At 39.3% G+C, this 23,929-nt stretch overlaps 1 protein-coding gene across 3 annotated transcripts in view; it reads right to left on the bottom strand.

Annotated features, from left to right (window-relative positions):
* FAF1 (Fas associated factor 1) overlaps window positions 1-23,929 on the bottom strand; it is a 385,064-nt gene that overhangs the window by 195,595 nt on the left and 165,540 nt on the right. For all 3 annotated transcript variants that reach the window (XM_031969148.1, XM_031969147.1, XM_031969149.1), the window contains one exon: window positions 9,325-9,430. In XM_031969148.1, coding sequence (XP_031825008.1) covers window positions 9,325-9,430 — 106 coding nt within the window. The remainder of the gene's footprint in view (window positions 1-9,324; window positions 9,431-23,929) is intronic.

Genomic DNA, 23,929 nt, shown 5'->3' with positions numbered 1-23,929 from the left:
TAGCAAATTACAGACTTTGAAATGTAGGCAGACAAATATTTGGCCCTGTATCAATCAATTTGGACCAGCTGGGTAGAAATTCACACAATTCCAGGAAGCCCACAAAGTGAAGTGCTCTTTCATTTTTCATTCACTTGAAACATTAAAGAAAAATTATTATTCTATAAAATTGTCCATTTTTCAAGATTGCTGCAAAGCCCCTCAGACTTGGAGAGGTTTTGTTTTCAGTTCCCTGCTAATTCAGTCAACAAGCATTCTGGTCATTTTGCCACACAATTTACCTTGGAAGAATGAGGTCTATGAACTTAGAATTCTTGATTTTTTTTTCTCAAAAAATGAAATTTATAAGAAAGGTTCAATAATGCTACCCATGGTGGGGGAGGAGGGGGTGTGTGTGGGGGGGAAAGGATGGGAATCACTGAAACTGAAATCCTATGTGAGCTAAGTAAGCCTGCAAATTAATTCTGTCATTATTCATGATAAACATTATTACTAACATTCCTCCTCTGAGCCTTCCTGGCCGAGCGAGGTGACCCTGGACAAAGATGCTTGTTTAGGCTACGTCTGCTCTGCTTAAGCTGACGCAGCCATCGATGGGGACAGCTGCACTGGGGAGCAACTTAAAACAAATTTCATCCTTGTGGCACCTAATCCAGAGCCTGGTACAAGAAGCATGGAAAAGTGAGTGTCAAAATTAAACAATGCCGGCTTTGCTCCCAACAGATGCTTTTCCCCTGCAGCTGTAAAAACCTTAAAACAATCCTGGGCTCCACTGTCTGGTCACGCAGCTACCACAAAGCAAGGCATACACTGTGCCATTTATTACAAATGTTTGCCATGAGCTTTTAACATCTTTTTTTTTCCCCTTTAAAAAAAAAAAAAAAACAAAAACACAGTAACAGGGATCTATTGAGGGAAATCATGGGGTATTTTACCCCTCCCCTAATAAGAGAGCAGCAGGAATTAGACAGATAGATAGATAGATAGATTAAAAAAAGAGCTTACCATTCTAAATATGTTTGGCTTGACACTGCTATATATAAGACACATGAATAAACCAGAAAATGATTATAAGAGGAGGATCTAAAAGAATATTGTCTAACAGTTAAATCTGCCACAAGAGAATAAATATAAATAGGCTATGATGGCTAGAGCAGTGGATTTCAAGTTTAGAGGTACTGGCTTAGATAGCCTTGTAAATTTGGGTAAAACCCTTCTCTCTGGACTGCAGTTTTTTCGACTGTAAAAAGTAGGGCAGGAACCTTGATGGGCCATAAATAAGGTCCCTTTCAGCTTTACACTGATATGGAATTTTGTGCTGTAGCACTTGATCAGTCCTAAGCAATGGAGAAGTTTATGTTTACAAAGCTCCCCAAGTCATTTGCGTCTACCCTTGGTTTTGTCTCAAAACAAGGAGAGAGGCTTAATAAACTCTTATTTTCCAGGGAGAGCATAGCTGAGGATGAAGCACATGAACCTTAGATACTTGTACGGAGTAATTGCTGCCCTCTCCCTAAGCCTTTTCCTTGGATAGCCCCAGCCCCTTCTTTAGCTCCTGCTCACATTTCCATGAAATTTGGAGGCTCGTATTTTAAACAGCGCTGTCAACAAACTCTTCATTATGAGGAAGGCAGCCACTGCAGGGCTCAGGGAAGGGAGTGTCCATTGCATAGTCCCCATGAAATCCCTTCCCTTCCTTCCCTGTTAATTGAGGCTCTCTCTTTGAAGATAGCTTTTATTGTGCCTACAAGTAATAGAACCAAGCAGCTTAACCTTCATTTTAAAGAGTTTCTTGCCGTAAAAATTCAATAAGTTTTTCTTTCTCATTCAGATAAGTTCTTGAAAGCTTTTTTTTTTTTTTTTTGGGGGGGGGGGGGTAATCCAGGATATCAATTCATTAACACCTCACTGCTTATCTCTATCCCCGCCTATTTCCCTGGTTGAAGGTTGGGGTTCCCTCCTTCTCCAAACCCTGAATTCAAAGAAATAAACCCTAAATTGATGACCAAATTAATTTTATAAAAATAGAATTAATTTTGTTTTAAAGGCCAAAGATGATTTCCCACCACCTTCGGTTTGAAATACTTATGTTTCTCAGAAATCCCCTAAGATTTTTTCTTTTGCAAGACATTTAATTGAGATTGTAATGAAAACATACTGACTACCACAGGGCATTATCTTTCAATTTTACATAAAGAGTCTATTCATGGTATTTATTTAAGGAGACTGGGATAAACTTTAAGAAAGGGCTGGAATGTTTACAATTACGGTTTCACTAATTATAAGCTATCAGGATGATTGCGTTGCTACTGGTTGTTATTTATTCCAATCCAAAACAGACTTTAAGGGCTCCTAGTATCGCCATTTGGCTGTGCCTGCATTCGGGTTTGGGCTTCACCCTAAAAACACGGGACAAAAAGTCGCTTAGCTCAAGACTGTGGAAAGCGCCAGGTCAGTGGGAAGCAGAGCTGGCTCCGAGGCCTCTGGCCAGGGGCTCAGAGCAGGGACCGCCACAGGCTGAACCGGGAGCGCCCGTCCAGCGGACTAGGCAGGGGGCTGGCTTCCGACTGGAGGGCGTGAGTGCAGTTTGCCGCAGTCCCGATTTGGGGGGGACACTCCATGTTACTGCAGATTAACACTGAGCATCCTGCTAAGTTCGGCGAAATTCTCCAGCTTCTTTCTTGCTTGTATTTCTAAAGGCTGAAGCTGGCCTGGCTCTTTGTAGAGGAGGCCGGATACCCAGGTCCCAGTGGGGTTTCTGGGGACCAAAGATCCCCAGATCCTTAGTCTGCCCTATTTTAGCCCAGATCCTGCTCCTGCCCTGTTTCTCCTCCCGTCTCCCGTCTCCCTCCGAGTTCTCTCCCTGTCAGGGTCCACTGTGGAGAGAGGATGGAAGATGACTGGAAAACGGTGATTTCGAGTCTCAGTAAAAAATGAGAAAAGAGCCCAAGTGAGGGGACGCGCGGGCCCGCGAGAGTAACTCGCCTTAGGCTGCCGGGCTCGAGGGCTCGGCCCCGGGGCCGCCGGCCCGCCGCCCGCCTCTGCCCGGTTCTTCCCTTCTGACTTCGCCAAATCCCCAGCAGCTCCTGGGCGCTCTGCTGCTGCTAACTTGTTGGAAAGAAAATACGAAACGAAGGCGATGCTGAACAGCTCCGGCCGGGGAACATAAGCCGGGCCCTGAGCGGGGGCGGGGGGGGGGGCGGGGGGGAGCGCGGAGGCGGCACGGGGACCACATTCCAGGGCCAACACAAAAGGGCCCCAAAGCGGGGATTCCCGGCAGGACACAAAGCGCCTGCTCAGTCAACTCGGTCAACTGTTGCTCCAGCCTTTCTCTCCCTAGCGCTCAAAGGGTCCGCTTTCGGACAAAGGCAGCGACCCCCCCAATAACGCGGCCCCAAGAAGTGCTCCGAGGCTTCCTTTCACCAGGGTTGGAGGGGAGGGGGGAGGGGAGAGAGGCCGGGCTGGCCGGGACGGATCGGGTTGGGCCGTCGGCTTCAGGCCATGCCGGGCCAGCCCGTCCTGTTCCCGCGGACCCGCGTCTGTGTCCCGGCCGGAGGCGGGAGGCGGGCAGTCCGGGAGCTGCGGCCGGCGGCGGCGGCAGAAGCAGCGGCAGAAGCAGCGTCCTCGGCAGCGGCTGCGGGCAAGCTCAGCCTTTGTCAGGCTCCTGGGAGCCCTTCAAGTGCACAGTAGGTGTTCATCGGGACCATCTGGTCAGAAGGAAAACAAGCGGCTGGGTCCGCCTTTGAGCCGCGCGGAGCGAGTAAGAATTAGGCTCTTCAATTAGCACGATTACAGCCTGTCAAGGGCGTATTGTACCAGAGGATTATTACAGTCTTGGGCCCCGGCGCCGCCACCGTCTCCCCTCTGCCTTTTCTTGCACGGAAAGATGGCCCCGCGGATGACTTCCCCGCAACTTCTGGGCACTCGGGGCCCGAGGCGGCCAGGAGGCCTCGTGCTGCCGGGGGGCCACCGCTGGATGCGCGTGGGGCAGAGGCACTCTGGGAAGGCGTCCCGAGCACTCTCTTTGATGAAATGAAAGGGGAGCAAGCCCGGCCGACCAAGGGCATCTTAAACCAAAGCAAACATTAAGTTTTGCGCCGGCCGCGGCGCTGGCCACGGGGAGGAATGGGAAGCCGGCGGGATCTCCTGGGGGGCTGCGCGTACTTAAACCCTCCAGAAACCCGCCCCGGGAAAGGGGGCGATCTCGCAGCCGGCGGAGTGCGGCCGGCGGCGTCTCCCCAGCTCTCACTTTCAAAAGCAATTTGAAACTCCGAGTTAACATGCAGATTTAAGCGACAAGCTCCTAATCTTCCCTAAAAGCTAACAGGGCTGCATCCAGCACCCTGCGCTCCGTGGGGAACTGCCTGTGCGCTTGCCAAGGCAGCCTTCATGATCTTAAATGGTTTTTTAAAACCAGATCTTGAAACACACCCACGGAAATCGGTTGATTCTCATCTAATGCCCTACTAATTCAGGGGCACCCCGTTCCATACCCTGAGAGTGACTATCGCCCACCTCGCTGGAAACTTCCCCACGAGAACGCGGCACCCGCTGTTCGCTCACGCACAACGGGCCAAAGAGCACTCGCAAAAAGTCCTCCCAGACACTTGATCATATTTGGTGTGGGCTACATATATAATAAACCACCGTTTCTGTGACTTTACATATATAATTCCAAAGACTGGTGGTAAACATGAAGGTTAAAAAAAAAACTGGGAAAAAAATGTGGCGGGCGAGATTTCAGAAATATTCCAGCTCTCGGCAAAATCTGCACCCAGAGGGAACGGGCCTAAAATAGTCGGTGGGTTGGAGAAGCGCCCCGTCAACAAAACACCCTCTCCCCATCCCGGCCGTGGGAGGCTTTTTCAGCTTAAGGGCTAGTCCAAGTTATCACAGCATAATTCTTTAGCCCAGATGATGGCTGACAAATATGACTCCTGCCCGCCGTCGGTGTCTTGTTGCAGATTTCTGACCTTTGCTGATGCTCTTTAATTCTCACTTGAAAACTTACTGGTTGTGAGTCGGTTTGTTAGACGAGTTCCCAGTAAGGAAAATGTCTCCCAGAAGAGTATAAGGGATACCTTTAGATGGGTCAATTTTTATTATGATAAGCTAAATAAATATCAAGTATGGATAGTGCTACTGCTGGGGGTTGCAGGCAATGAAACTTTTGAAGTATTCAGACCTCTCCGGCAATGACTTACAGACCTTATTAGCAGAGATGACCAAAGAATATTTCCCAACTTACCGAGGGTCTCTTATCCTTGCCCCACTGGGGTGCATATTATTGGCCCCGAACAGAGGAAAACAGGGTTAGATTTTTCCCTGCTCCTGCGGCATTTGCAGTAGTAAGACAGACGCCTGGTCAGTTTCCAATGTGAATCTGGCTAGATTTTAGGGCTACTAATTATTCCTTTTCCCCACCTGTGTTTGGGGTTTGGGACTTTGCAAATTACATTTTAACCCAACTCAGATGTATTTGATTGCAACCCGTAAAATCTAATAATCCGACAATAAAGCAAAATGTATTCTTGATATTTCTTTTCACCATACATAGCAAATTGATTCAAATATATTGAGCTTATTTTTATTTTCCCAAAAAGTTAAATGATTTAAAGAACTTCAGATAAGGCTTTGAAAGAATGAAAGAATCACAGTCATTTTTACATGATCTGGTTATTTTAGTGCAGATAGTACTGACAAAGTGATCAAGATTTTTTTCTTGAGGCCAGTCAAAACTTCTTTGCACCCCCCCCCCAATTCTCTTTAGTATCCCCACCTTATTCCCTTCTTGAGGAGGAAACCTAGGATTTTAAATGAACAAATAAATTAAATCTGAAGAATGTGTTTCCAATACAGTTTCATTAGTGAGGAGCCCACTTTGCTATCTTCTTGGATGAAACAGAATCCTAGAGCGGAGTTGCAATCTCTTAGGGATTTCCCAGACAATAGCTTTCTGCCGAGCACCAACTCTCCTTGCTTGTGATCTAGAGCCAACTTACATGAACGTATATGGTTGCAGAATCAAACCATTTTGGTGCCTCCATTTCTCTACCTCACTGTTTGTCCACAATTGTCACACCTCATAAAAACGGGTGATCGAATATGCCTTCATCCCTCAGTCATATTTCACTGGACAGAGATTCCATTCAAAACCAGAACCACCTTCCAAGATAATATAAAGGCCTTCCATAATGAAATATCCAAACAATGAATGCCATAATGAAACATTATCAATACATTAACAGGTTAGAAATCATTCACTAGTACCAGATTAAGATGAATGGAAGGAGATTTCTGGAACATAATGCAGAATAAGTTGTGATTTAGGAAATCTAGCATCATTATGTCTCCATGTCAATGCAATAAAACTCATCCGTGGCTAGCAACACAATAAAAATAGCAGATGAGTTCCAAGGTTCTATTTGGTTTCCAAACCAATCTAGTGGGGATTCAGTTTTGTAGCAGAAATGTCTGTGCTTCAGCTCTGACCCTACCAAGCTTGTGACTGTTGCTTCTAAGTAATAAAAGCTCATGGAAAATCATCAGTGATTCCCCAAGGAGATACCTCAAAATTGCTGGACAAGGCTAGAAGACCAGTAGGTGCCATAAACTGCAAAACTGTTTGTGGTATCTTTTTTTTCCTAGAATGGGGGGGTGTTTTTTTTTGTTTGTTTGTTTGTTTTTGTTTTTAAGGAAGGAGCTTAGAAACAACACAGGCTTTTTCCTTTCTTAGCTGTGGCCAGCACATTCTAAAATAGTTAAAAACTCGATGGAAAAACTGAAGCCCCAGTAAAGATATCATTTTACGGAATAATGAAAGCTCTTTCTTCTTGCAAAACTGTTCCAGAAACCAGTGATAAACCATACTTGGAAAACAATCCAGAAAAATATTTATGACTCTAAAGTCATTGCAGCCTAAAAATATATGTGACAATCCAAACACCACGCCGTGGAGAGACAGTTGCATCCAACTGTGGCGAACAATGGTACATTTATAGAATTTTAAATATTTCTTTTAATAATTAATGGAGTCATTTTGAATCCTTCTGCATAGGATATCAGGTGTGAGCAGATTGCATTAACACTGCTTAAACATTTCAACTTGTCAGTATGGCCAACTCGATTTCGGAAATATTTGCAGTATTTTCCCATCGAAACAGTAATAAAGGAAAAATAAATATATGCCACTACTTTATAATCACCGAACATTAATGAATATTTTATGTCTTTTTAAATCTCCCTGTTTAATTTAAAAGGGTGAAATTAAGTCTCCTTCCTGCAATATGCCAATTATCTGTAAATCAAACAATAACTTGGCCATTATGCTCCTTTTTGTTAATAGGAGAGAAGCTCATTTGAAAGCACTGAATGGCATTTGTAGACAATCTGAGGGAGAGTCCTTTCTGCCCCCTTGTGGGAAGAAGTTGCATCTCTGACAAATGACAGGTAAAATACCAAAGTAAATCATAAAACCAATCTAAAGCTCCCCAACTTTCACTAAGAGAGAAAAAGGAGGAATTTTCCCCAAGAAAGATTTTCCCCACAAGAAAAGGAACTCTTGTCTTAAGCAGGGCACAATGAGAAGAGGCTCAGATATAGGCTGGATTTCACAGCCAGGCTCTCCTTCTGCCTCTCCCTATGCTTCCCAAGTCCTTTTCTCTCTCCTCTGTGAAATGAATGAGTTGGACCAGAAACCTCTAGGACCCTTTGAACCCCTAAGTCCTACGACCCTATGGGAACACCCAAAGAGAACGAAATAAACTTGAGTTCTTTATCATGTGCACTATTCACCACTTGGGCATTTGGATTTTTCAACTGAACAAACCTTAACTTATTTTCATCTTTGTGGGTGTGTGCCATGTGAAATGTTAACAGGATCTGAGAAGCAATGAACATAACCATATGCTTCAAAGACCCCATTATTCACAAGAGCTGCTCAAGCCTTTTCATATTAAATGGACCGCTCTTCAGAAAAGCCCCTCAAGGCCATCATAAGATTTGCCACTGCATTTATCTACTTTGGTTACTGAAACAGGATCTTCTAGATTATACTGAAATTTCATTTCCCTTGTTTAAAAAAAATTTTTTTACTCTGACTACCTTCAGCACTTGAGGAACACCTAACTACGCTCCCTTTTTCTGGTAGCTGCAATATAAGGAGGGCTTTGAACAAGAACATTCTCAAATGTCAAGAACAGAAAATATCCACCATATGGGTCAGAAGTGACACTGCTCATTTTCATAGCCCTCTTCACAATAGCAACAAGAAAAAATCCATACATATGAAAAAACCTAGACAGTAGCATTGTTAATAATGGATTAAAGTTATCAATAGTTAAGATTTACTTGCCTATATAATTTGTTTAAAATGCAGAAAAGCATTAGACAAAGTTTACAACAGTATGATCTACTTCTACCCATTTCCCAGGTTGAAATCTGTCACCAGGAAGAAGTACAAAATGACGCCGATGATATTCCAATTTTAGCTCCTTACATAAAACAGCTCCTTCACTCTCGAGGGAAATCAGGCAATCCTTAGCTATAGCTTTGTTCTTAGTGTTCATTACCTGATATACCAGCAGTAGCTCAGTCAACCCTGGCACAAATCACTCCTCACAACCATCACCCTGGGCAGTTATTTGGTCTGGGAAATAACTAAGTTAAAAGCCTGATTTAGTTCCATAAAGTTTAATCCCCAAAAAAGCTGAACAATGTGGTCTGTCACTTACAATCTGGAATCCTACGCTACATGTTGCACACTGACAAAATCATGTGGCAGGTTCCTTGTTCTCAGCTTTTGGCGGGTTCATGGGCACACCCAGGGTTACTGTTTCTCTTTAGGAAGGGAGGGTTCTATGTCTAAGAGTGACTCTGGTTGGCCATTTCTGATCTGGAAATGATGCCATGCCTATAAAGTATCAGCACCCTTTTCTCTGTCCCCTCAGTCTCAGTAACCCAAATCTAAGTAGGAAACATTCTCTAAAATATATTCTGAAAACAAATGACTTTTCTCTCAACTCTTAAATATTTCTACAAATTACTCATTATTAAATCATAAAATATATTACATTTAAATGACTTCCTTTTCTATAACATTAAGTGGAGTATTTTAAGAATTATCAGGAGCTCCGATCTATCCTTCGAAGGTCGGGTCATTTAGTTTATCTACAGTAATCTTTGATGCTCCAGTTAATTAAAATTAAGAGCCCAATAATGAAACATAAAGAGAGCTTCCAGCCAGAAGAGAGAAGCCCTCTTTAACAGGGTCAACATGAGCTCTAATGAGCTCTTTCTCTTCCTTAGCTGTGAGACAGAACTCACCTCCTGGATGGTACTGCTTCCCGAGAAGTTCAAGCTGTACTCCCGCTGGACTTCTCGATGGGTGACAATCAGCATGAAGTTCTGATTTAATGACTCCTGCAGGGCACTGAAAGGGTTGAAAGAAAAACAAGGAAATCAGGGACAAGCATGTTCTAGCTTGCTGAGCAGCAAGCTACAGAACCCTCAGGAGGACCCTAACCTCGACATCGACATGTCCAGGCACAATGTGAGCATCTTGGCAGCTCTGAAAGGCAAGAAGCCATGCTGAGGATGACCAAGGGGAGCTAACCTGTTAACTCCTTCTCTACCACAGTGAGCACAGTCACTTGGCTAGAAATACTGTACCTACAAAATAAAAATTTAATGTAAAGAGCCATATGCTGTCTTCTTTTTCATTAGCACCAGTATTTATCTTCCAGTGGCTCAGATGGGCAAGAACATTTGACATGACATGTCCGACTTAAATTCAAAGAAAGCACAACTGTAGGCCAATCTTTTGAGAAGTAGATGGCAGAAGAGAAATAAAATGTTATGTCTGACCAATGCACAGCATAGGGTTAATAATAACAATGACAGCTTCCAATTATATTACCCTTTTTTTTACAAATTTTTTTTACAAAATGCTTCCCTTACAACAATCTTAAGGAGTAGATCTAGCCCCATTTTACAGATGAGGAAATAAGGTTCAGGAAAGTTACGATTTGCCCATGGTAATAAAACCATTAAAAAAGTGATCTGAATCCAAAAGGGAAGTCCAGGGAGAATGCCATGAAAAATGAGAAAAAAGTGAGCTCCCTTTCATTGAAGAAAAAAAATGGTATTGGAACATGGCAGGATGGTTTTAGGAAGGAGGCAGTCCCCGAGCTGGGTATAGAAGGAAATGATTTCAACATTGAAACTTAAATAACTTTTGAAATTCAGTGCCAACACACTGTCAAAAATATTCTTCAACCTGGGACTCAAAAATACAGAGAAATCGACTCGGTGATATTACCCTACAAGGATGTACTTTTTTCACTTTGTGAGAAAATGCCCAGTGTATATCTCCACACTTAAGGAATCCTTCCTTCCTTTTGCTAATTTTTGACCTGCACTGTGTGCTTGGGAAGTAATATATTATGATGGAAACCTGAAAGAAGTTGGCATGTTTGTTTGTGTGTGTGTGTGTGTGTGTGTGTGTGTGTGTGTGTGTTTTGGGGGGGGGAGTATTTAAATCCAAAATATTTAGGACTGGAATGATATATCACATTTGATTTAGGTCACATGATTTAGGATTTGATGATTTCACGACAGGTCACATGATTTAGGCCTATATATGGCATTGTTTAAAATATTCTCTTGAAATATTTTCTTTTATATCTCTGTGCTTTCTTACTCATTCCCCTCTGCTCACTTCCCATAAACAATAAAACTTTCCTTTTGTAACAAATAAGTCAAATAAAACAAATCAACACATTGGCTTTATCTGACAATATAGTCCACTACTTCTCTCCCAAAAACCAGGAAGGAGGGTATGCTTCAATAATAATTTCCTGAAGGTGCAAAAAGCCATTGCATTGATCAGAGTTCTAAGGAATTTCCATGTTTTCTTTTCTATAATTGTGCTCAAGGTATAAATTGTTCTCCCGGCATCCCTTCATTTGAGTATTCTCAAGTTTTTCTGAATTCTTCATATTTATAATTTCTTATGCCATAATAATATTCCCATTATATTCATGTGTCACAATTTTTCTGACATTCTCTACTTGACTGGTATCTATTTTTTTATTTACTTACTATAATACAATGTTGATATAAATATTTCCTATAATTTTACATATTACATAATATTTTGTACTCGATCTCCTGACATATATGCCTAATAGCAGCGTCATTGGATCAGAGGGTGTACATAGATTAATGGTTTGTAAAATGAAATGTCAGACTTGGCAAAATGATGATAGAGCAAAGATGGCGGAGTAGAAGGAATCAGTATAACCCAGCTTTCCTTTACTACTCTATTACTGGAACAGAGATCTAGAAAGAGCACTAGACAAAGTCATGAGTAATCCAAAGGAAAAAATACTGTAATTCTTCCCCTTTGGTCAGCACAGGGAGATGGAGAATTCCTAGGTAAGAAAGAATCATGAAGAGATTTCTAATTTGGAAAATGAACTAGTGTCTGTAGTTCAAGAAAAGGTAGCAGATATTGTAGAATAGAGACTGACTCTGTGCTATGAACAAGAGGCAGTTGTATAGGATGAATTCCTAGAGAAGATCTGCATTTAAGCAGCTACAATCCTGCTATTGCAAATCAAGACTGGAAGTCATGACAGATGATGGGCCTGAGGCCATGGACTGGACAAGGAGCAAGAGTTAAACTTGAGTAGTGGTTAAGAGACTCTGATCCTACATCAAGATCTCAGATTCCACAGTCAGGTCTGTTAGTTTAATTCAATCAAGCCGAGTTAAAAGGATAGGAAGCTCAGATTAGATGGGTTCTGTGTCTGTCTTCTTCTTCTTCTTCTTTTTTTTTTTTTATTTAAAGAAACCCAATGATGATTCCTTTTTTTTTTTTTTTAAATTAAATAACTTTTTATTGACAGAACCCATGCCAGGGTAATTTTTTACAACATTATCCCTTGCACTCACTTCTGTTCCGATTTTTCCCCTCCCTCCCTCCACCCTCTCCCCAAGATGGCAAGCAGTCCTATACATGTTAAATAGATTACAGTAGATCTTGGATACAATATATGTGTGCAGAACCGAACAGTTTTCTTGTTGCTCAGGGAGAATTGGATTTAGAAGGTATAAATAACCTGGGAAGAAAAACAAAAATGCAAGCAGTTTACATTCATTTCCTAGTGTTCTTTCTTTGGGTGTAGCTGCTTCTGTCCATCCTTGATCAATTGAAACTAAGTTAGATCTTGTCTTTGTTGAAGAAATCCACTTCCATCAGAATACATCCTCATACAGTATCGCTGTTGAGGTATATAATGATTTCCTGGTTCTGCTCATTTCGCTCAGCATCAGTTCATGTAAGTCTCGCCAATCCTCTCTGTATTCGTCCTGCTGGTCATTTCTTACAGAACAATAATATTCCATAACATTCCTATACCACAATTTACTCAACCATTCTCCAATTGATGGGCATCCATTCATTTTCCAGCTTCTGGCCACTACAAACAGGGCTGCCACAAACATTTTGACACATACAGGTCCCTTTCCCTTTTTTACTATCTCTTTGGGGTATAAGCCCAGTAGAGACACTGCTGGATCAAAGGGTATGTACAGAGTCTGATAACTTTTTGGACATAGCTCTCCAGAATGGCTGGATGTATTCACCCACCAACAATGTATCAGTATCCCTGTTTTCCCACATCCCCTCCAACATTCCGCATTATCTTTCCCTGTCATTCTAGCCAGTCTGACAGGTGTATAGTGGTATCTCAGAGTTGTCTTAATTTGCATTTCTCTGATCAATAGTGATTTGGATGTGTCTGTCTTCTTAACTAGAAGAATCTTCTAGCTAGTTAGCAGGGAATGAGGCTACCAAGGAGTTAAGAGAGTTCCAACCAGCAGCAAACTTGCAGAGGTGTCATTGGTCAATAGTTTGCAAAATTCAGAGAAGGGGAGCACTGATCAAACCTGCAATAATTCAGACTACTTTGGGGGCACTAAAAGTTTTCAGGGCCCCAAAATGAGATGTGATTGAGATCCAGAGACAGCAGTCACAGGACCAAAGAGAATAAAAAGCAGGACCAAGAAAGGCTCAGAAGTTTGCAAAGCCTGATCCCTACACAAAGTCCCAGGAAATAAGGTTGAACAAATAAGTAAACCAAAAAACACAGATTCTCACCATAAAAGCTATTATGATACCACAGCATCAAAGACAAAACCTTCTGGCAAGCAAAACAAAACAAAAACAAACTTGAAAATATCTCTAAGCAAAGCCTCAAATAAAAACCTTTCCAAAACACAAGCTAAACTAAAATTCCTGGGAGGAAGCAAGGCTTAAGTTTAAAAAAAAAAAATTAATTAATGAGAATGCTAGACAAAAGAATTGGAAAAAGAATTAACAGCTTACTACAAAAGGTACAAAAGCTCACCTAAATAACAGTTGACTCCTTGAAAATCAGAAAGGATGAAACAGACATTAATGACTCCATAGAAAACAAGAATTATTAAAACAAAGTCAAATGAAGAGCGGAAAATGGAAAACAAACAAACAAACAACTAAGAAATCTGGAAGAGGTATGATAAAGGAGTAAGACCCTAAGGCTAGCCATTCCTAAGAACCTGACCATGGGAAAAGCACAAAGCTGGCCAACAGCAGTAATTCAATACCCATTCCTTGGGTCAATAAACAGTAGAACTCCAAGATGGGAACTACCCCACCCCTACCATTCCTCAATTTTACCTCTAAACTATAATATTGGCAAATCAACCTCATCTTGGTTTCTATTTCCCCTCAAGTTATCTCCCTGATTCTGACTCTTTGCTAGATTCCCTTGGAACTTTAGCCCTCTTCAACTGGGGTCACAATTATCTCCTTGACTCTGACTCTGCTAGATTTCCCTGGAATTATCCCTCAGTCAAGGAGTAGCATAATTTCTTCTTGCTTCTGTCCCTTTGCTAAACTCCTTTGGAATAAATCTTTGCCCCTTAAAAAAGACTGAGTGTGTGAATTTTTTTACCTAACCCACTGACCAAGGGGGAACCTCTTGTAGGACAAAGACCACCAGCTCAAATAAATCAAGAAGATTCTCAGGTAGAAGCAGAAAGGAATTTTATTACAATCTCCTGAGAAAGGTGTCCCTCTCCCAACAAGCAGTCAGACAAGGAGGGGCAAGTTACATTAAACAGAGAGTGATCATTTAGGGGTCTGGGGTAACACTCTCTATAGGCTGACCCTTTGCCCTGATTAGTCAGGACAAATGACCTTACAATCTAATTCATAAATGAGGAAAAACATCTAACCAAATCACATTTTTAGGATTACTAAATTACTTTTATATGGGAATTTTAATGCCAAGGTGGCCCTAACTTAGTCTCAAAAAGAAAAGGGCTGTATGGTCCTATTCCTTGTAAATCATGTGATCTCTGGAAAAAGAAACTTGGGCCTGGGGCACAGATGAACCTTCACTCAATTTTTTAGATGTTTCCATCTTGTGAGATAGCTTTCACAGTTCACTTCATTCAACCCTAATCTTATTGGGGTGTCTTTTTCTTCAATAATCTCATAACAAAAATAACAAAACTGGAAAATAGATCAGGGACAGATGATTTAAGATCAGTGGACTTCCCATAGCTAAAAAATGGGGACAGGCTTCATATTACAAGACATTATTAAAAGAAAACTATCCAGATCTCTAAGACAGAGAGCAAAAATGAAAAAAGAATGAATCCATTCATCACCTTCAGAAAAAAACTCAAAAATATAAACTCTCAGGAATGCCATTGATAAAATACACAATTTCCATCTCAGAGAAAAGAAACAGCCAAAATAACCAGAATCACTAAAAGTTTAGCAGTTATGATTATAAAGGAGGCTGATTCTTAGAACATATTACAAAAGCCAAGAGATAAGGGCTTACAATAAAAAGTAAGTTATCCAACAAAACTAAGCATAATCACTTCTTTAAAGAAACACAAAAAGTTAAATAGGAACATGCAATCAGAAGGAACCAAATAAGGATGACAGCTTATATTCTAATAGAAAATTATACAAATGTCCTTTCAGAAGCCTATTGACAGCAGATATGACAAGGGGAATTAAATAATATACAGGGTCTGACAGTGGTTTTATTATGTTCTGAAGTTCTCAATCAAGGAAATGGAAGTAAAAAAGAAAATGCTAGGGAAAAAATAAAACAAGGATGGATAAAAGAATATTATAACAAACAGAAGAACACAATCAGGGGAATAGAATATACAGAAATAGAAGATTACAAAAACAAGCACAAGGGATGACGAAGTTGGCAATATCTGAACCTTATTTTCATCTGAACTGTTCAAAGGAGAGTACATGTACATAAAGTGTTAATATCATGTAATGAGATACAGTGAGATGGACAATAAAACGATGATAATGTACCCTTTTGAGAACTAGACAAATTAACCAAAAGGTAGACAATGGTGAAGTTAAACTGAAGAGGATTTTTAAATGGCTTAGTATCAAAGACCTCTGGTGATTACTAAATGAGAATAAAAAGAACTATACATGTATCTCAGTAGTTATAATTCCTTTGCAAAAAGTGACCCTGTATTTAGACATAAGAAACTCAAAAGAAAAAAAATCAAATATCTTTAACTGACCACAATGCAATAAAATTTATATTCATTAAAAAGCTTTTCAAGAAAGGATGAACATTAAAGATAAACTAACTTAATCATAAAGAACTGTAGTTCACAGAAACAATAGATAATTTCATTGCCTAGCAATGAGGCAACATACCAAAAGACTCAAAATAGTTCTCTGTGAAAATTTCATTTTGCTAAGCATTTTTCCCGATGAAATAGAGAAAGAACAGATTAATGAAATGAGCATGCAACAAAAAAAACCAAGAACAACAAATCAGAGCAAACAGACAAAATTTAAAGAAAAAATTATTTTTTAAAAGATAGAACCTTCTCTAATTTGAGAAAAACAAAGAAGGAAACTTGGAAATATCCTGGAAATATATGGATCACACTATACAAAAATTTTTTACAGAAATAAAAGCCTTTTCTATGCAGTCTTCTAAGAGAGGGAAGGAGGGAAGGAAGGAGGGAAGGAGGCGAGAAGAAAGGGGAGTAAGTCAGTCAATAAACATTTATTTTATCTATTTTGTGCCAAGCTCTGCTAAGTATTGAAATGAGCACAAAGATAAAAATAAAACTATTGATTTTCAATAATAGTATCTATGGTGGTAAACTTAAAGAACCCAAGTTAACTACTAAAAAAGTTTCAGGAAAGTAGCAGCATACAAAGTAAATCCATATAAATCACCATTTCTGTATATTACCAATAAAATACAACAGGAAGAAATAGAAAGAGAAGATAGGAAGCAAAATTCAATTTAAATAAATTACAAAATATATAAAATATTTGGGAATCTTCCTGCTAAGACATATCCTGAATATAAATGGTTCATACTATACAAAAACTTTTTACAGAAATAAAAGCCTTTTCTGCTCAATCTTCTAAAACTCTAAATTGCAGAGTAGGTGGAAGAAAGAGTTTTCTCAACTCCAGGGCTCCATGTGCCAACAACATCATATACCAATTCCTACCCCTGGTCCTTAATTGGCCACCTTGCTATTCCTCATAAAGACCATTCCACTTTCTGTTCTCAGGCCTAGAATGCAGTCCCTCTTCTCAGTCTCTTAGAATACCTTGTATCACACAAATCTCTATTCAAACATCTTTTCTCACCTTCTCCTGCCTCAGCCCTCCACTGCTACTACTCTTCTTCACTCCCCTGTAATTATGTTTTATATATTTTGAATATACTTATGTAAGAAAAATACAATTAATTAAATCACTTCGATTAGACACTTAGATATACATGTTGCTTCTCATCCCTGCTCCCTTACCCAATATAAACTCCTTCAATGTATAAGAATTGTTTCATTTTTGTCTTTGTATCCTGATACTTTGAGCACAGTACCTGGGACTGAGCAGGTTCTTGATAGATCTTTGTTGATTTAAGCTGCCAATTATTTTGATTAATTCTTTATTGAATTGCTAGGATTTAAATAAACCATCATATCATCTGCAAACAAAGATAATTTTGTCTATTTACCTTATTTATTCCCCCAATTTCTTTTTCTTGTTTTACTGCTCTATTGTGCATTTCTACAACTGTATCCAATAACAACAATAACAATGGAGATTTTGCATCTTCATCAAACGGATTTTAGTGTTCCCTTAAACCAAAATAACAGTGGCTCTTGTATTTAAATAAATTGTTCATCATATTAAAAAGAAAGGATAGTCTATCAGAAAAAGGTTTTAGAGTCAGGTCTTGGGCTTAAAACCTGCCTCTATCACTTTCTACTGGTAAAGTTCTCTAGATTCTCTTAGAATGGTGTGTATGTGTGTGTGTGCCTGTGTACATGTGTGTGTAAGAGCGAGACAGAGAGAGTAAGAGATAGTGCAAGTGCATCCTCCTGTATGTGAACTAACTGATATGTAAAAATATTTATGATATTATGATTCTAGGAAAGGTTCATTTATTCCTATGGTTTTAATTTTTAAAAAATAAATGATGCTGTATTTTGCCAAAGCTTTTGTTTTTCCTGCATCTATTGATATATTGATCAATAGATATAAGTATTGTAATTTTTAAAATTGTTATTAATATGGTGAATCATAATAGTAAAAACAAATTGTGTTTAAGATTTTCTAGTTATGAACTATATCCTTGCCTTCAATTGGTAATAGTGAATAATTTCCTTAATATATTGCTAGAAATACTTTGTGAATATTATGAATATTTTTACATTCATGCTCATTAGTGATAATGTCCATAGTCTTCTTTCTCAGTCTGATCTCACTACCTTGGGTCTCACCAGCCCCATTCAAATAACTATAGAGTGTCTGAGCCAGGATTCAAACTCAATCTTTTGTATTTCCTCATTAACTTTTACTGGTATTTTCTCTTATCCCACCACAGTACTGCATGTGTCCTTTTTCTTCCCCTCCTCCTCCAATGAAGAAGAAAATGCCTCGTTTTTAACGGGTCAAATCTTTACATAAAAGTGACAGATAAGTCAACCAATAAATGGATAAGCTAAGGAAGTCAGTAGAAATGCAAGTAATCAATCAAAAGGCATTGAAGTGCTAGGTATAACTCTATGTATATCTGATGGCTCCTATCAGGTTAGTACTTGACTAAAAGACTTGGAAAATACCAAAATAAAGCATAAAGTATTATCCACAGTGATTCACATAGTAAGATAGCTTTGAGTTCATAGGATTCCAGAATATGTAAATAATTAGCCTTAACCATCTTTGAGGTCATCTAGTCTACCCTACTCATTTAATCCTTGACCACAAACAAGTTTCTTCCTCTCTGAGTGTCTCAGTTTCCTCCATGGGATCCCAGAGGTCTTGGAGGGATATAAGGTGAAAGAAACTGAAATAAGAGTTAGAAAGGTCTTAAGGAACCAAACAGAGGATTTCGTATTTGATCCTGGAAAATTTGTCACTGGTTTGAGTCCTGTTTGACTTTTTGTGACTCCTTTTGGAGTTTTCTTGACAAAGCTTCTGGAGTGGTTTGTGACTTCCTTCTCCAGCTCATTTTACAGATCAGGAGCTAAGGCAGAGCCCCAGGGTCATACCGTACATGTGTGAGATCAAATTTGAACAAAGGAAAATGAGTCTCTATTGTGGCACTTAGAAAATAACTGGTCTGGAAAATAACTTCAGCTTATATTATGTACCTCTTGTGCAGTATTCTCAAGACGATTGTTCTAGTCTCTATTCATTCTCTCTTTCTACATCTTCCATTCCTCTATTTTTTCTTTCCTTGCTTCCTCCTCCTTCCCTAGTGGATAAAAACGCTGAATTTGGCATCAGGAAGATGTGGGTTAAAGTCCTGCCTCTGATGCTCACAAGCCAAGTGATCCCTGGTGAATTCCTTAGCTTCTCCCGACCTTTGTTTCCCCATCTATGGGAATGAAAATGATAGCACTATCTCTCAGGTCTGTAGTGAAGACCAAGAGAGAAAACATCCATAAAACACTTTGAAATCCCCAAAGCTCTATAGAAATGGTAGCTAGCTTAAAAATATTTCTACTTCTATTTGTCTATTTCCAAGTCTAGTCCATTATGAATACTTATCAGTAGTGCTGCAATATTAGATGGAGCTGGGATAAAACTTCCTTGTCTCAGCCTCTCCAAGGATAACAAATGCACTCAAAGAGCTCATATTCAGAGCACCAAACACAAAGCTAGGGATCATAGCTTTTCCACATGCTAGGTGAGAAAGTCTCTTGAAGAAAGTAAGATTTGAGGAGCTGAATCTCTAAGAGAGCTAGGAGGCCGAAATAAGCAACCAATTCAAAGGTATGGAATCAGAGGACAGAGGGCCTTTTGGGAGAAATAGAAAGGAGGCCAGTGTTACTGGAATATAGAATAAGTAGAAAGAAGTCAATTATAAGAAGACTGGAAAGGTTTAGGAAGAAAAGGTTTCAAACAGATGAGTTTATATTCAATCTTGAAGGTACAGGAAACTACCACCTGGAATTCTCATTAATTCAACATTAATATACACAAAGACAAAAACTAAAAATTCTTCAATCAATGTATGTTCAAGCAAAGTAGCGGTTTGGTCATGTATACTTATTGTGTATCTAATTTATATTTTAATATAGTTAACATCTACTGGTCATCCTGCCATCTGGGGGAGGAGATGGGGGGAAAGAGGGGAAAAATTGGAACAAGAGGTTTGGCAATTGTCAATGCTGTAAAGTTACCCATATATATAACCTGTAAATAAAAGGCTATTAAATTAAAAAAAAAAAAATGTATGTTCAATTGGGAGGAAAATTTAATTAGAAACTATATATGTATACACACACACACACACACACACAGAGTGTTTTGTGGTTTGTAAAAAAAAAAAAAAAAATTACATTTAATTCTCAAAAAGACCTTGGGAAATGCTATTATTTTTACCTCCATGTTACAGATGAGGAAATGTCTGAGGTCAAAATTGAACTCAGATATTCCTTTTTTTTTTTTTTTTTTGAACTCAGATTTTCTTGATACCAGTTCCCGTGCTCTAACTGACCTATAACCTAGCTGCCCCAATATGTACAAAGAAAATTATATACAAAAAAATTTAATATATAAAGTAATTTCCAGGGGAGAATGCTAGTACTGGGCAGTCAGGGCTGAGCTTCAAAGGAAGTTAGGAGAGTCTCTGAGGCAGGATGGGATGGTGCTTGCCAAGGTATGGAGATGAAGGATGGAGATGGATGCTTCCTCCTCCATGGAGGAGGAAGAGCAAATCACCTGCTGAAGAGCACCAGAGCATATGAGGAGGAACTCCCCATGCAAGAAGCCTACAAAGCAGTTTCCACTCTTGACACCTCTCAGAATCATTTCCTTCTTTCAAGTGCAGCACCAAGGCCAACTCCTCCATGAAACTTCCTGGTGGCCTCATCATTTATGCTCCCTCCAGTTGAATTACTTTCTATTTTGTGAATTTTAACTCACTATGTCCTTCCACCACCTTATTCAAGCAAACAATCAATCAGTAAACATCCATTAAGTACCTTCTATGTGTCAAGATGAAGAATATATGTTCTTTGAGGGCATTCATTAATTTTTAACTTCATTTTTTTTTTTTTTACTAATATATCTACACCTGGCACAGATGTAAAAAAAAGTATTTAATAAATGCTTGTTGGAAAACCAAATGAAGAACAATTCCATGGTCAGGTTCATGGCTACAGATGATTGTGTTAGCTGCTGTATAGAAGGCAGCCCTCAGAGGTGAAGAGGTCTTGGCCTTTGTGAATGTACAGGAGGTAATAAGAAGAGAGAAGATGTGGAAGAATTAACTGGCTGGAGATAAGAAAGGAGTAAGAGGGAAGAATCAAGGATCCTAGGATCACCTATGTCATGCCTGCCATCAAAGCCACTCCATCACTTTGCAGCTTAGGAAATGAAGGAAGGACAACTAAGTTGGAAGGGAAAGAGCCAGTATTTGAAGCAAGTGTCTATGGCTCTCTCTTCCTCTTACTCTGCTGCCTCTTCCAAGACTGAAGAAATAAACCTTAATAACCAGGAGAATGATGGTGTTCTCAACAAAAACAGACAGTATGAAGGAGAGGCGGGATTAAGGGAGAACAAAATAAGTTTGGTTTGGAGCATACTAAATATAAGATGCCAACGGGTCATCAGGAAAAGAGGTTTCACAGGGAGCTTGATGGCGCAGGATTGGAATACAATGGAGAGTCAAGTCTTAAGTGTGTAAATTTGAGAGTCCTCTGACAATACAGAGGAAGGATGATATAGAGAAAGATGAAGCTCCAACGAGGGAGCGAAGAGCAGTCAGACAGGAAGAGAAGCAAGAGTCACTTAAGTCAAGAGAAGAGAAAGCATACAGAAGGAGGAAGCTGTGTTATCAACAGCACCTAACTTCATTGATCAAGTAGGATGAGGAATAAGAGATGCTCACTGCCTATAAGAATTAAAAGAGAGTTTGCAGAAAAGTTTTAGTCAGAAATTAGGTTTGAAAGGCTTGAAAAGTGAGTGATAAGATGGAGTAAGTAAGAATTTAAACTGGAAAGAAAGATTCAATAGCTGGAAGGAACAGCAGAATAAAAAAAAGCTTATTAGGATGGAAAAACTAGACCTTTTTTTTTTTGGGGGGGGGGGTGGAGCAGACAAGAAAACACCAGGAAGAAAGGAATTACCCTTGAAAAAGAGGGAATAATTTATGGAGTAAATTTTGGGAGGGGAAAGGAAAAAATGGGATTATGGATATAGGTAAAGGTCTTGGTCTTCAGAGAAGAGTCATCTCTTCCTTAGGGACAAAAGCAAAGACAGAAACGCTGAGTTAAAATGTATAGGATTTTTGAGGTGTTTGATAATGTAGATAGATGATGACTCTTATGATGGATGATCTTGACTTTCTCAAAAAAGGCAGCAAAGATATCTGCTGTAGAGAAACGGATCTTGGCTTGAAGAGAGACAAGAAGCTTTGGAATACTAAGCAGCTAAGAGAGGTAGTAAAGAAAGTCCATTAGGGAAGGATAAAAAGAAATCTTTATGATTGTTCAGCACTAGAAATAAAATTTTAATTTAGACGATAGTTCCTGCATTTAGTTGTCTAGTAAGGGGACATAACACCAACCCAAATAGCCAGATGACACAGCACGTGAAATGAAGTGTGAACAGAAAATGTCATTACTGGTCAAGGATCCATGGGAAACACAGTAGGAATATAAGAAGTGAAATTTGTTAATCAACATTTTCTTTTACTTTTCCAAAATTTATTTTATTTTCAACTTAGAAAACAAAGGCCTTTCCATATCATAGCACAATTTAAAAAAAAAAAAAAAAAAAAAAAGGTGATCGCACATGAAACTACAAATATATCATGTATATTACTTATTATTTGTTCCAAAATATAAAACAAAGTTATCATGCAATTTTTTTTCCCATTCTTTTCTTCCTTTCCCCACCTCCCAACCATGAAAATGGCTACCATTATATACAAATGGGTGTGGATATATTGGTGTGTGTGTATATATATGTATGTAAAATAATTCTATACATATTTTTATTTATCAATTCTTTCTCTAGATGCACATAATGTCTCTATATTTTTAATTTGTGTATTTACAGTAGTCAAATGACTTAGTAGCTTTAAGGTCATTCTATATATATTATACACATAGATATACACTCACATATATATGTATGTATAAAGCTTTTTATTTTCAAAACACATGCACAGTGTTCAACATTCACCCCTGCAAAATCTTGTGTTCCAAAAATTTTTTTCCTCCCTCCCCTAGACGGCAAGTAATCCAAAATATGTTAAACATGTGCAATTCTTCTGTATGTATTTTTGCAATTATCATGCTGCACAGGAAAAATCAGTTAAGCAACATTCTTTAAGAGTCACTCGGTACATGCCACACCTGGGCCCTGGGAGCCTGGTGATTTGTGCAGTTATTTATACTGATGTCCTCCTCTGATACTTTGTAATGTCACAGAGGTTGCTTCAAAGAGTCTGGGGACAGACTATAGAGATGTTTGGAGTCTAATAAGGACTGGACTAGGTCAATAAAAGGCTTTCATCACCAAACTGGCCATATGAAGGCCAGCTCTGCAACACACTGGATGAAGGTTTTGCATCTGAATTCAAATCTCGTCTCAGACACTTTGTACCTGTGAGTTCTGGGGCAAGCCACTTAACCTCAATCTGCTTCCATTTCCTGAGACCACACTGATAAAGTGTTTAGTGGCCTGAAACACAGGAGGTACTGAAAAAACACTTGCTTGCTTTCTGCTCTCTTTCCTGAAGATGCACTATCTTTCTCAGCATGCATGAATTCCATCTACTACACTATGGAAAATCCATCAAACAGGTGAAATAAAGATTTATGAGTGAAATCAGTGTTTCTTAATGATTAGTAGGAGAAAAATTAGTGAGAGATATGGAGGAAAGATGTCAAGAAATATTTAGCACATGCCAAAGGCAAAGTTTAATGAAAATGTGATTATGGATAAAAATAATTCTCCCCTCTACTCTGAGCCCCCAAGTGAAGTAAATCCCACTACTGGATCTTGTTAATCCCTTAAAAACTAAGCATGTGGTAGCTTTGTTCACTTAACTGTATTATATTAACTGTATCATATTTCCTTTATGACCTTGAGCAAGTATTTTAACCTCAGTTTTCCTTTTTTTCTGCCTGTAAAAGGAGGGAGATGCCCAGTTTCTTCTAGCCATACCCTTTATCATGAAGATGTCAAACATTTCCCCCTATTTAGAATAAGCCATCCCACTTCAGAATAGCAGGTTCCACAAAATTATTTGCACTTCAGCAAATCACCTTTCCTTCTACTTCCTTGACCAAGCATATCAATTTGAATACTTTAAAGTGACAGGGATATGAA

Source organism: Sarcophilus harrisii, chromosome 4 (assembly GCF_902635505.1).
Source record: "Sarcophilus harrisii chromosome 4, mSarHar1.11, whole genome shotgun sequence".
NCBI classification, from domain to species: Eukaryota; Metazoa; Chordata; class Mammalia; order Dasyuromorphia; family Dasyuridae; genus Sarcophilus; species Sarcophilus harrisii.
Note: the sequence above shows the minus strand (reverse complement) of the source record. Positions and strands in the feature narration are given on the sequence as shown.